At 58.3% G+C, this 12,617-nt stretch overlaps 1 protein-coding gene across 4 annotated transcripts in view; it reads left to right on the forward strand.

Annotated features, from left to right (window-relative positions):
• The first annotated feature begins 451 nt into the window (after positions 1 to 451).
• SPNS2 (sphingolipid transporter 2) overlaps positions 452 to 12,617 on the forward strand; it is a 41,191-nt gene continuing 29,025 nt past the window's right edge. For 2 of the 4 annotated variants that reach the window (XM_023184626.2, XM_023184624.2), the window contains exon 1: positions 499 to 1,025. In XM_023184626.2, the coding sequence (XP_023040394.1) occupies positions 656 to 1,025 (370 nt within the window). In that variant the 5' untranslated portion in view covers positions 499 to 655. Of the gene's footprint in view, positions 1,026 to 12,617 lie in introns of all 4 variants that reach the window. The other 2 variants (XM_023184625.2, XM_023184627.2) reach the window with 2 other exon arrangements.

Consider the following 12,617-nt stretch of genomic DNA (forward strand, 5'->3'; position numbering starts at 1 on the left):
TGGGCCCTCCCTGAACTGTTTAAATCGGGACGTGTGAGCATCGGAGGAGCCACCGGCTCTCCAACCGGCGCCCCTGACTTTAGTTATCTGAGACTCCTCCCTCCAGTTCGCCCAAATACGCTAGGCTCAAGCCCTCAGCCCGGCTCCCAGAGCCTCCCCCGGCAGTCCATGCCCGAGGCAGGGGTTGGTTGAAGGGTATTGAGTAGGTGCTGGGAGCCCCGTCACCAGCACCCCACCCTGCTCCCAGCTCCGTAGCCGGAGCAAACCTTCTCCCACTCCCCGCGGGCGTTCACGGCCGGGCAGCCCCAGCGTGACTGCGCCCCCATTAGCGGGAGGGGCTCTGCCGCCCCAGCCGCTCGCTCCCCGGCCCCCATCCCCGGGGCAGCACGTGCGGGGCGGGGCTGTGGTCCGAGCCCGGAGCTGATTGGGCGCGGGCCCGGTGGGCGGGGCCGGGCCGCAGCTGTCAGAGCCGCGGCGGCGACGGCGGCGCATCGAGCTGAGCGGTGGCGGCGCCGCAGCCGGGGTTGGAGCGCAGGAGCCGACGGGGCCCGACCGGGATGGTGCAGCGGCGGCTCCGCGGCGCACACACGCGCTGAGCGGGCCCAAGCTGGGTCCCGCGCCCCCCGCGCCCCCCGCCGCCCCGATCCCGGCCGGCATGATGTGCCTGGAATGCGCCTCGGCGGCGGCGGGCGGCGCGGAGGAGGAGGAGGCGGACGCGGAGCGGCGGCGCCGGCGCCGGGGGGCGCAGCGAGGGGCTGGCGGTAGCGGTTGCTGCGGGGCGCGGGGCGCGGGCGGCGCTGGAGTCTCGGCCGCGGACGATGAGGTGCAGACGCTGTCGGGCAGCGTAAGGCGGGCCCCGACCGGACCCCCCGGCACCCCTGGCACCCCCGGCTGCGCAGCTACTGCAAAGGGCCCCGGCGCACAGCAGCCCAAACCGGCCAGCTTGGGCCGCGGGCGGGGGGCAGCCGCCGCCATCCTCAGCTTGGGCAACGTGCTCAACTACCTGGACAGGTACACCGTGGCAGGTGAGCGAGGGCCCCACCCAGCCTGAGGACCAGGACCCCACCCCATCCCACCACCCGCCTCGAGGGAGGTACCCCAGAGAGCTTTTGGTCCCAGGCCTACTATCTCCAGGACCTACGTGAGGTTCCCTATGGACCCCGTGCTGAGGCACAACTGGGCAAGGGATGCCTCCGTGCCCCACGGGTACAATCCAGCTCCCCGCTCATACACACCCAGGGCCAAGGGTTAGAGGAGTCCCCACCCCTGGAGCAGCCCGCGCGTCCTCGCCAGCCCTTGACGGCTCATCCGTTGTCCTCTTCTCCAAGAGTCTCCTCTGCGTCTCTCTGCCTACTTGTCTGTGCGCCCCCTCCGACCCCAGCTGCAGGTTCCCGGGCCTCCTTCCCTTCCCCCAGCCCAGGCCGTCTGTCCGTCCATGGCCCGTCAGTTCCTTCCTTTCTCCGCCGCCTCCACCCCCCTGTGTGCGTGCGGCGAGTGCGCGCGCCCCTTGCGGGTGTGGGCTAGGGAGACCGGGTGTGTGTGCGCGTGGCGGCGCGGTTGTGTGTGTGAGCGCGTGGCTGACAAAGGCTCCGGGCTGCGGGGAGCGGAGGGAGGGGCGGGGCGGGTCCGCGGCGCCTGGGGACCCAGGCTGCGGTTTGCAGCTGGCCCTGTACAGAGGCCTGAAGACGCCTCCTCCTGCTCTATGGTGCTTGGGGTGTAGGGTAGGGCGCAGGCCTCTGAATCTAGAGACGTGGAGCCTCAACCTCAGGGAGCATCTCTGGGAATCAGCCTTGGGGACGGGATTGGGATCGATAGAACAACTGGGTTCTAGCCCCGGATTTGCTCCTAATGTGCTTGGTGTGTGACCTTGGGCCAGTCTCAGCGTGTGTTTAAGTCTGTTTGCTCGTTTGTGAGTTGATTGATCATGGGCCTTTGGGGGACGCACGTGGTTCTGGAATTTCCTTCTGCTGGCTCCCCTCCCCAGCTCTTAGGGGTGGCTCTAGGGGTAAGAATTTGCCCTAGACTGAGCTGCTACTGGTTGGGAATGGTGGGGCCTTGAGAGGGAAAGACTTTGGCCAGACTGGCATAGGTAGGGGCTCCCTGCAGGAGGAGAGCAGTACTGTGTACCCGGCATGCTGGCTCAGAAACTGCCTAACTATAGCTTGGTAAATTCTGGAGCTACCAAACACACACACAACAGAGAGAGAGAGAGAGGAGAGAGAGAAGAGAGAGGGAAGGATTTATTTTGGACAGACTCTAAAGAGAACTTTGCGGCAGTTGAGAGAAGAGAGCCCGGGCATAAACCACACACCACCTGGTGCCTTTCTCCAGGCCTCAGTCTCCCCCTCTGTTGAATGGAGTTTTGTGTCAAATGGAAGGGAAGAATTCTGATGGGAGGGCAGAGGCTTCCCCTCCCCCCACTCCTGCTTTCAAACCCCTTTGGCTCTCTGTCAATCCACTGGAGGAAGTTGGAAGTGGGTACCAGTGGCATCCGTTTCTGGGTCGGGCAGTTCCAAAGAGACACTTACTTTGGTCTAGAGAGCAGGAATATTGAGCACCTCCCAAGAACGCCAACTGCTGTCGTGCATACACCATGCTGCCAGGGACCTGGGAGCGTAAGTGCCACCCTTTGGGGGAGAAATCAGAGAATAGCTGGGACCTGTAGTCAATTCAAAAAAGGCTTCCATACATAGATGGGGGGACCAAGGTCCCTGTACAGCCCCCGTCCAAGATGGCCAGGAAAGTGACTGGCAAAGCTGGTGTTAGATCTAACAGTAAGGCTCTGCCTGGGAGGAGGTCTTCCCACCCTTTCTCAGCTGAAGAATGAATGGCACTACTTCTGGCAATGTAGCACTCTCCAACTTGTTTTTTTCCAGCCCCAGACCACCCCCTTTGACGTTCTTAGGGGAACTGCCTCTGCCAGGGGCAGAGCCAGAGAGGGTGGAATCAAGGCGGGCTGGCGCTTATCTGCTCCCACCTCTAAGCGGGTCTCAGAGTTAGACTGTCAGAACGGGGGAATGACATAGGAAATTTGTGGTGAATTGGTAAAGGGAAGTGGGGAATGGTGGCTAAGAGGGGCGTGGGGCGGGCAGTTAGGGAGGAAGGCCCGGAAAGCCCTGTGCAAACACCCGCCTGGGCTGCGCCTCCCTCCCTCTCCTGGCCTGGGATGGGAGCTCACGCACCACCCCACCCCCAGCACACAACAGACACAGGTTTCCTCTCCGGATAAGCCTGGTTGCCCCTCTCTCTCTGGTAGATTTCCCCATCTCCACTTCCCAAGTTCAGTTTCTAGGAATATTTATTATCTCTATGGTAACTACTATGGCTTGATGTGCTAGGGTCAGGGGAGTGCTCATCCCAGGCCTGAGTGCACCTGTTGCTGGCTGGCCCGGCCGGAACAGAGGCGGGGATGTAGACACTCCGTTGCTCAGTCTTTAATGTTTGCACCTACCTGGCCTCAGCTCCCCACCAGAGAATGAAGGGAGGTCCCACTCTCCTTCTTTAAATCTGTCCTTAAAATCTGTTTTTTCATAGTATAGACCAGCTTTGTCCAAAAGGAATATAATGTAAGCCACATATTCATGTCAAATTTTCTGGTAGCTGAATGAAAATAGTACAAGAAATAGGTGTGATTAATTCATAATATATTTTATTTAACTCAATATATCCAACATATTTCAACAAGTAATCAATATAAAAGTTGCTAGGGCCTGGCGCGGTGGCTCATGCCTATAAACCCAGCACTTTGGGAGGCCGAGGCCGGTGGATCACCTGAGGTCAGAAGTTCGAGACCAGCCTGGTCAACATGGTGAAACCCGTCTCTACTAAATCCAAAAATTAGCTGGGATGGTGGTGCACACCTGTAGTCTCAGCTACTCAGGAGGCTGAGGCAGGAAAATCGCTTGAACCCAGGAGGTAGAGGTTGCAGTGAGCCAAGATCGCGCCCCTGCACTCCAGCCGGGGCAACAGAGTGAGACTCTGTCTCAAAAAAATAATATATATATGTATACACACACACACACACACATACATATGTGTGTGTTGTTAATGGGATATTTTGCCTCCTTTTTCATACTAAGTCTTTGAAACCCAGTATGTGTATTTTCCATTCACAGCACATGTCAATATCACGGTGGCCAGGGGCCACTAGAGTGGACAGTGCAGGTCTAGAGTCTTTCCTGACCGAGTTCGAGGCAAGGCTCTTCAGCTTCCCAGCCGTGTGACCTTGAAGACATCACCTGTGCCTTCTGTGTGATCATTCCCCTCCCGCCCGCCTCCCGGGTTGCGTGGGATAAATGAGACTGTATCTCGAGCACCTGGGACGGGGCCAGATTCCTAGGAGGGCTTCACGAGTGCCAGCTGCCTTCTCCTTCATGCCTCTGCTTAAGCTGGGGCCCTGGCCACGATGCCCTTCCTGTTTGATTTTTTGTTGTTGTTCTGTTTTTTTGTTCTGTTTATGACAGTCCTTTTCAGGACACCTTTGCGAACCCCTCCCTTCTCCACAGGGCTGCTCTCCGTCCTGGGAACTCTAGTAGCTTCTGCCCCTGCGCAAGCATTCCCAGCCGCCACCCGGTGAATCTGCTAATTACGGCCTCTCTTCTGCCCCATGAGAACTCCCTGAGGGCAGCAGGCCTCAGAGCGGGTGAGGAGGGCCAGGCTCCTGTGCTTGCTCTTCTTACTGAGCGTTGCTTCAATTGGATGAAATTGAGGTAGCCCAGAAACCTCTTCTAATTCCTTCCTTGCACCTCCTTGTGCAGATGGGAACACAGCCGTCCAGAGAACAAAGACACTTACCCAAGGTCACAGGCGGGGCGGAGCAGGGCCATACCAGCCAGTGCAGCATCCTCTCCAGCCCCAGGAGTCCCGGGTGGAGGTAGGGGCATGACCCTTGCTTGTGGCCCGGGAACGCAGAGGCTCTGCTGGCTCAGGCAAGAGCCCTTTGGGTAGATGAATTTCAGTTTAATTGAGCCAAGGCAGTTTGAGCTCCCCTAGGTCACATGGCTGCTGCTCCCATGGTCCCTACCAGCCTAGCAGCCACCCACTCTGCATTCTGAGCCCTCTCCTCACTGCCAGGTCAGGAGAAGGAGGTAGTCCCTCAGACAGGGGTCTCACGCCCCCTCTCACCAGCTCTGCTTCCTGGTGCCAGAGCCACCTCTGCCGCCCAGGCTGCCGTTCTTTCCTCTGTGAAATGGAAGCAGAGCCGAGGGTGTAGGTGGCAGCATTTTGTTCCTGGAACCAGGCCCCGCAAGAGGGAGCTGGCCCCGGCCTTGTTTACGGTTGGTGAATGACTGTTTGGGAACTGAGACCCTTCCCCAACTTCTGTGGGGGTACCTGTTCTCTTCTCAAGACCTATTTTCTTTCCCTTTGATCCAGCCGGGGGCAGCCTGGGCACCTGGAGTTGGGTGGAGTGGGGGCTGTTGAGGAAAGGCAGAGCCTTGCCCTTGGGGGAGTCCTTTTCTGCCAAAGAAGCTGAGACCGGTATCCATGGCAACTGCTCACTAACACAAACCCAGAAGGAGCGATGAGCATAGGGACCCAGCTGGGAACACAAGCCGAGAGGGACTTGGGGGCTTCCCTGGAGCAGCTGAGCTGGGTGCAGGAGGAGGGGGCACCAGGCTGGGGCTCACTCTCCTATTGGCCTTTTCTTTTGGTCTGTCCTGTTAAGTCTATCCAGAATTGAAAGATGGGGAAACTGAGGCCCAGGGTCTTTTACAGGGTCACCTGGTGGGTAGCGGCTAAGCCAGGCCCTATCTTGTGGCTCTGCAGCTGTCTCTTTAGATAAGGATGGCTGCCTTAAGGATAAACGGTGCCCCTGCCTTGCCCTCTTAGGTGGCCCTGTCCTGGCCACTGCCACGTCTGCCCTGTGGGGAAACCCCAGCTAAGGTCTGAGGGACAGGGCACCCAGAGTGTCTGACTGGCAGGCTCAGCACCCAGGTGAAGGGCCAGGCGGCCTAGAATACCAGCGCCCTTGTGACTCACTGCCTGCTGCCTACTTCCTTGCTCCTGCTTCCTCTTCAACGCATCTTCCAGCAGGCTCTGCCAGCCCCTCCGCTGTGTTGTTGATCTGTCAGAGGAAGTGCCTTGAAACATAGTACCTTCATCTGGGGCCCTGGACCAGTGATGGCCCTGGCCTGTGCCTCTGTTTCTCATTTGGTGGACGAGGCAGGAAGGCTGCAGGTCTGCAGGTGACAGCCTGTTCTGAGAGGGAGGCTGCCCTGTTCAGAGCTGCCCGGAGGAGGAGCTCCTTGGCCCTTCCCCGGATCCTTCTGCAATAGGAAGTGGCTTTTGTTTCTGCCTGTAGGGGCCTGAAATCTTGAAGGTAGAAGGGGCATGAGAGTGAGGGAGGCCAGTAGGACACTGGCCCGATCCCTAGGCTTCTGAGGCTGGGCTTCCTGGTGGGTTCCGAATGTCTTCTGGGCTGAGCTTCCTGTTCCTGGCTCTGCCAGCCTTTGCCAGTGTTACTGTGTGACTGGAGGCAAATTCTGACTCTCTCTGATCCCTGAATCTATGGTAGATGATTTTTGTCCCTCTCTTGCTGTTGTCGGTGTCTTGCTCCCAAGGATAGTGTGGGGCACTTGGTCTCAGGAACTCTAGTCTGCTGGTCGCTGGCTCTGCCTGCACCTCCCTTCCTCAGGACAACCAGATCTGCTTCCCAGGAGCTGCAGTAGCCAGCCAAGCTTGCCCCTGGTGGGTCTCAGCAGTGTCCTCTTTCCAGGATGCCCTCCTCCGTGCTCTGGGCTGAACCGAGTGCCTAACTCCTGGTTTTGAACTGTACTCTGCTCCGTCTCTGTCACAGCACCTATCCCCATGGAGGCTCACCATCCCCCTCTAGCCATGAGGGGCAGAGCCGGGTCACACCTGGGACCCCTGCATGCATAGGAGACTGCCCCAGGCTGGAGCCCTGTTGACTGAGTCACAGACTCAGTTGACTGAGACTTGGGTTGACTCATACCTGGCTGACCCAAAGCACGTCCTTCTGGGCTGAAAGGGCACTGGTAGGTTTGGACAGATCAGGTGAGGGACCAGGTCCCTGTACTGACATCAGGGTTTCTCTGACAGTGGCTGGTGCTGTCTCTTTGTTCTGACCAGGGCTCACAATGAGCCTCAGGGCCTGAGTCTCCAGGAAGGAGATGGGAGGATGTAGTCAGCCATAGTCCCTGTCTACCCAGTCCTCAGCCCTGATAATGAGGCCGCCCAACCCCCAAGCTGGGCAGAGCAGCTTTTCTACATTCAGGAGGGCACAGTGGCAGCTTTGCCCTGTCTCTTCTGCAGATAGGGCTGCCCCGGGTCACAACAGTGAGGCCATGTGAGGAAGGGCACCGGTCTGCTCTGGGCCTGGTCCTCGCCTGGTAGCTGGGAGGTTGGTGAGTAGGGCCATAAGGGAGATGAGAGTAGAGCATCGGCACTGGGGCAAGAAACAAACCTGGAAGGAGGCGCTAGCCAGAGCTTGGAGGCTGGGGACGGGGTCCTGTCCTCCTGCCTCCGGCTTTCCTCTGCTTTCTTGGAGAGCTTGCTAGGGTGTCCCCACTCCTACTCCTAGAGCCATGAGATCTTCATGATTCCTTCGCTGTCAGGCGTGGGGTTCCTGAATGGGCTTCCGGGAGGCGAAGAGCAGGATGAGGCTTTGTAAACTGAAAAGGGCTGTGCCTGGGGAGGGGTGGGGCTACTTGGTCACACAGCTGTTTCTAGCACCCGTGTGAGGACAGCTGGTGTGGATGTTGAGGGGTGACTACTTGCAGCCTTTTTTGGGGGGGGAGTTGGGGTGCAGGTGGGGAACATAGGCCAGATGTGGGAGCCCGGGGCCCAGCTTGGCCTAGCTCCTGCTGCCTCTGTCCCGCTCACCTTCTGCATCTCAGCTTCCATGTGAGGCGGGGAGCAGCAGTCCCTGGCCGCCTCGGCTACTGAAGCAGCACGTGGGGAGAAGGCTGAGGGTTTGTGGGCTTGAGGGGAGCCATTCTGAGGTCTCTTATCTCTTCCCCAGGCCCCTGCCTTATCCTGTGTCTGGCTGGCATATCGTGACCCACTGGCCACACTCCCTGTGGGTCATGATAAGGCTGAGGCCACCTTGTCCCTGGTCCCTGGTGGTCTTGGGAGCCCCTGGGCCAGGACAGGGCTGGGGAGGCTAAGTTGAGGAAGGAGTAGCTATGCAAAGCCCCCAAATTGCTAAGGCAGAGAGCCTGGTTCCAGTAAAGCTGGCCCCAAATGATAGACTAGAACCACAAGCCAGAGGCCCGGCAGCCCGGCCCCGCCCACTTTTGGCATAGAGACACAGCAGGGAGGAGGGGCACGCGCTGGGCTCCGGGGTGGTGTCTCTCTAGGGCTAGCGGGGTCTGCCGGCAGGGGTCTTGAGTGGGGAGGGGTGTTTCTGTAAGGGGCCAAGGCTCTGGGCTGGGGGCCTCATCCTCATGGTCCCTGCAGAGACGATCACTAAGCTGCTCTGCCATTAATGACCCAGATTTGCAGGGTGGCATGGGGGTAGGGGACCGGCACATGTAGAACAAACCCAGTTGAGATTCAGAAACGAACCCAGCAGGGATGTCTTGGGATTCTGGGCCACTTCTGCAATGGGCGACCTGAGGCTCAGAGTAGGAGCCGGCTGCTCCTGAAGGTCACATAGCCTACTCCTACTCCGGGCAGACGGGGCAGGATCTTGCCCTGTGGGATAAGTAGGATAAGTGATAAGTAGGAGTGAGTGTGCCTGAGTCCAGGGCACTGGCTCAGGGACTGCTTTGGCCCAGTCCCTAGGCTGGTGGGGTGCCGGCGGGGCTGGGCTGTGGGTTCCCAGCCTTAGCCATCCAGTGCCAGGCCAGCAGAGCCAGGTTCTCAGGGCCCTGTAATTACCGGGATGTGAGCTTCAGCGGAGCCGGGGCAGGGGTAAGACTCCCAGCATAAGCCAGCCCTGAGGCCTCACATGGGGACCCGGATCCCTCTGAGAGGGACTGGTCAAGGGCATCAGGGCCCATCCCTTCAGATCCCTAGACCTTGTCTATCTGCCCCCATTTTGGATAAAAGAAAACCAAGGTGGGAATGTCCCATTGTTCTCAAGTCATAGCTGGGGCTGTGTCCTGTCCTACTAGTTAATGACCAATGATAACATTTATGACATTTATTGAGTACCTACTATGTGCCAGGCACTGTTCTAAACACTGTATGTGGATTAACCTACTTAAACCTCACAACAACCGTACGAAATGAAGCAGGTCTTCAAATTAAGCCGTATTACAGAGGAGGAAATTGGCACAGAGGGGTTATGCTATTTTCCCAAGGTCACACAGCAGAGAAAGTGGGAAAACCAGGATTTATTTTATTTTATTTTATTTTATTTATTTATTTATTTATTTTGAGACGGAGTCTCACTCTGTCGCCCAGGCTGGAGTGCAGTGGCGTGATGTTGGCTCACTGCAAGCTCTGCCTCCCGGGTTCCCGCCATTCCCTTGCCTCAGCCTCCCGAGTAGCTGGGACTACAGGCGCCCGCCACCACACCCGGCTAATTTTTTGTATTTTTTTAGTAGAGATGGGGTTTCACCGTGTTAGTCAGCATGGTCTCGATCTCCTGACCTCGTGATCCGCCCGCCTCGGCCTCCCAAAGTGCTGGGATTACAAGCATGAGCCACCGCGCCCGGCCTGAAAACCAGGATTTAAACCCAGATGCTCCAGTTCTGGAGCCCATGCTCTTTGAGAATTTAAGCCGCCTGCTGCTCTGAGAGAGGCTCAGGCGAGGCGAACGTGGGCTGATACTGACTGTACTCGGGGAAAGCAGGGGGTATGTGGGGACAAGCTGGAGGTGCCTAGGAAGGAAGAGACCTCAGGACCACGCTGTTGGCATGTTGTATTTGAGGCTGGCCTGAGCTGAGGGCTCTCGAAGTCAGTGTGGGTTCTTCTTACACCTTGGCCTTTCGAGGATTCTGTGATGTCAGCAGATTGGGCCTGGCTGGAGGAGGGAGGAGGATGCAAAGAGTCCTGGAATTGGGGCTTGACTCCTCTGGGGTCTACTGAAGGACCAGCAGTGATGGGGAATCACTGTGAGTGTCTGGGGCAAGCTGTTGAGTAAGTCAGGGCCAGAGTCCATCCAGTTCTGGGGATGCCCTTGAGGTTATAGGCACCGCTTCACCAAGAGCCTCAGAGGAGAGAGGCAGGCGTCCTGCTAGACGCGACTTTGGATCTCGGTCCTAGAGGTGAGGCCGGTCTTAATGGCTAGAGAGTGAGAGCCCAGGAAGAAGCACAGTGGTAACCAGGGCTGGGAGGCCTGCGGCCTGTGATGTGCGATTCCAGGGAGCTCAGAGCAGCCCGGCCGGTGGTTTCCAATCACCTGGGCACTGCGTTGATAGATTCTTGGGCCCCACATCTAGAAAGGGTGACTCTGCAGGTTTGGGGAGGGCCCCAGGGAGCTGTATTTTAATAAGCACACCCTCCTTAAAGGTCATTGGGATTCTCAGGCAGGTTTGGGGACCACTGATCTCCCCAGGAAGAAATCGGGGTCCAGGGAGGTGAAAAGTCAGGGCTGGCAGCATTCGCCTTTGCCTGGACTCGGGGGCTGTATGTGTGTGTGTGGTGGGAACTGTGGTTGGGAGAAGAGCTGGCTTAGGGCCAGGTCATGGAGGCCTCAAATGCTAGAATTCTGGGCGGCAAAGGTGCTGCTAAGTGTGAGTGGGCAGCTGTACCCACCGGGCCGACACTCGTAGAACAGCGCCTGGTACAAAGTAGTTGGCCGATACATGTCAATATGTGCACTGTCATTGTTGTTACTGGTACCATTACTGAGCCAGGGGTCTGGGCCAGTGGATCTTGAAGGACTGACGGACGATTCTGAGGCCAGAGGTAACCAGTGGGTCAGAGCATTAGCTCCTTGAGTCCAGGAACTGTCTTGTGGTCTCTAGAGGCCCAGGCCAGGATCTAGAACTCAGTAGAAGATTCGTAAGAGCTTGTGAGATCAGGCAGCAAGAGGGATGCCAGCCGGCTGGCAGGGGCTGGAGGCAGGGAGCCCAGGGAGGAGGCTGGGCGATGAAGCAGGTGGAGAATCACCGGGGCCCATTCATGAGGCAGAGGGAGCCGAAGGGGTATCCTGGCTGACTCCCAGGGTCCTGCAGTGTCCTGCAGGGTCCGCTCAGGGAATGGGGACCCAGTGGTAAGCTGAGGAATTGAAGTCAGGCGGCTAGAAAACAGGGATGAGAGTGTCTGGGAGTTGAGCCTCCAGCAGGTGGTTGGTTTCAGAGGAGGAAAGGAGGTGAGAATAGCGACTTGGGAAGGGAAAGAACTCTCAAGAACTTCTTAGCTGAGTGTGGTGGTGCACGCCTGTGGTCCCAGCTGCTCGGGAGGCTGACGCAGGAGGATGGCTGGAGTCCAAAAGGCTGAGGCTGCGGTGAGCTGTGCTTGTGGCACTGCACTTTAGCCTGGGTCAGAGAGCAAGACCCTGTCTCAAAACAACAAATGCTGTCACCTGTGAAAGGAGGAGAGGAAAGAAGCAGCTGGTAGAGGGGACAAGTCAGAGCTGTCCTCACCACCAGGGTGAGGGAGGTGTGGGCGTGTTTGTGGGCTGCTGTCCGGGGCTGGAAGCCAGGGAGAGGCTGAATGCATGGGCCCAAGCCAAGGACTGACCCAGTGCAGCCTCCCTGCCAGGCGAGAGACAGTTCGCCCAGAGGAGGGGGTGGTGGCCTCAGACAAGAGGTGAGAACTCCCGGGTCTTGGAAGGTATGTAACTGTTGTCAATGGATGTTGTTCCAGAATGTTTTCTTGGGTGATGAGGACCCTGCGGCCAGGAGATGATTCTGGCTGTGGATTTGGGGCGCTGCCTGGAGAGGCCTGCATTGTGGCTGTGTTGGCTGGGGTCTGCATCTGGGGTTGGAACCCCACTTCGCATGTTCCAGGGCTGGTGGGGTGGGCTTGGCCTGAGCTGTGGGAGGCTGCTCCTGGGCGTGAGTCCCGTCCTGTGACCCACCAAACCTCAGCCTCCAGGAAAGAGGCTAAAAATAAGGCTGTGGTTAAGAAGGGAGGGGTGTGTGGGCCCGAGCCATGCTGGAGCCCAAAGGAAAATCTGAGGCGACCTGCCGAGCTGCTGTGACACACGCTTCCCGTGCCAGCGGCCAGTGGGATCTCGCCCTCCTGTGGCTGTGGCCGCTTCCAGGCCCGGAAGAGGGAAGGCAAGCCAGAAAGGCTCAGACGGGGTCCGACCTTGGGCCTCGCAGCCTGCAGGAAGCCCTGCTCCTTGGGAAGGTTCTCTCTGGTCTTTTTCCTGGAGCTTGGCCTTGGACCCAAGCCTGAGCGCCGGGGGGTGGTGGGATGGGGGCAGGCCGTGTTATCCAAAGCTTCCTGCGTCCTGGAAACTGCCCAGGACTTCGCAGAGACCTTAGATGCCCATCTGGATGTGGAGGAGTGTTCTCCCTCTACCAGGAGCTCGATGTGATAGGAAGTCGGGGAAGACTTCCTGGAGGCAGAGGCAAATCCTGGACCTTGAAGTCATCGGATGGGGAAGCGTGTAGCTGGACGGCTGGGATGTGCTGCCGGGAGGAAGCGAGAGTGCTTTGATTTGCCGTGGACACAGGATGTCATCATGATGGCTATTTTGATATGGCCTCCCTCCCAGAAACGGAACCTGCAGTTACTGCAGACCCATGTCCCTC

The sequence above is a fragment of the Piliocolobus tephrosceles genome, chromosome 16 (assembly GCF_002776525.5).
Source record: "Piliocolobus tephrosceles isolate RC106 chromosome 16, ASM277652v3, whole genome shotgun sequence".
In the NCBI taxonomy this organism is placed as follows: Eukaryota; Metazoa; Chordata; class Mammalia; order Primates; family Cercopithecidae; genus Piliocolobus; species Piliocolobus tephrosceles.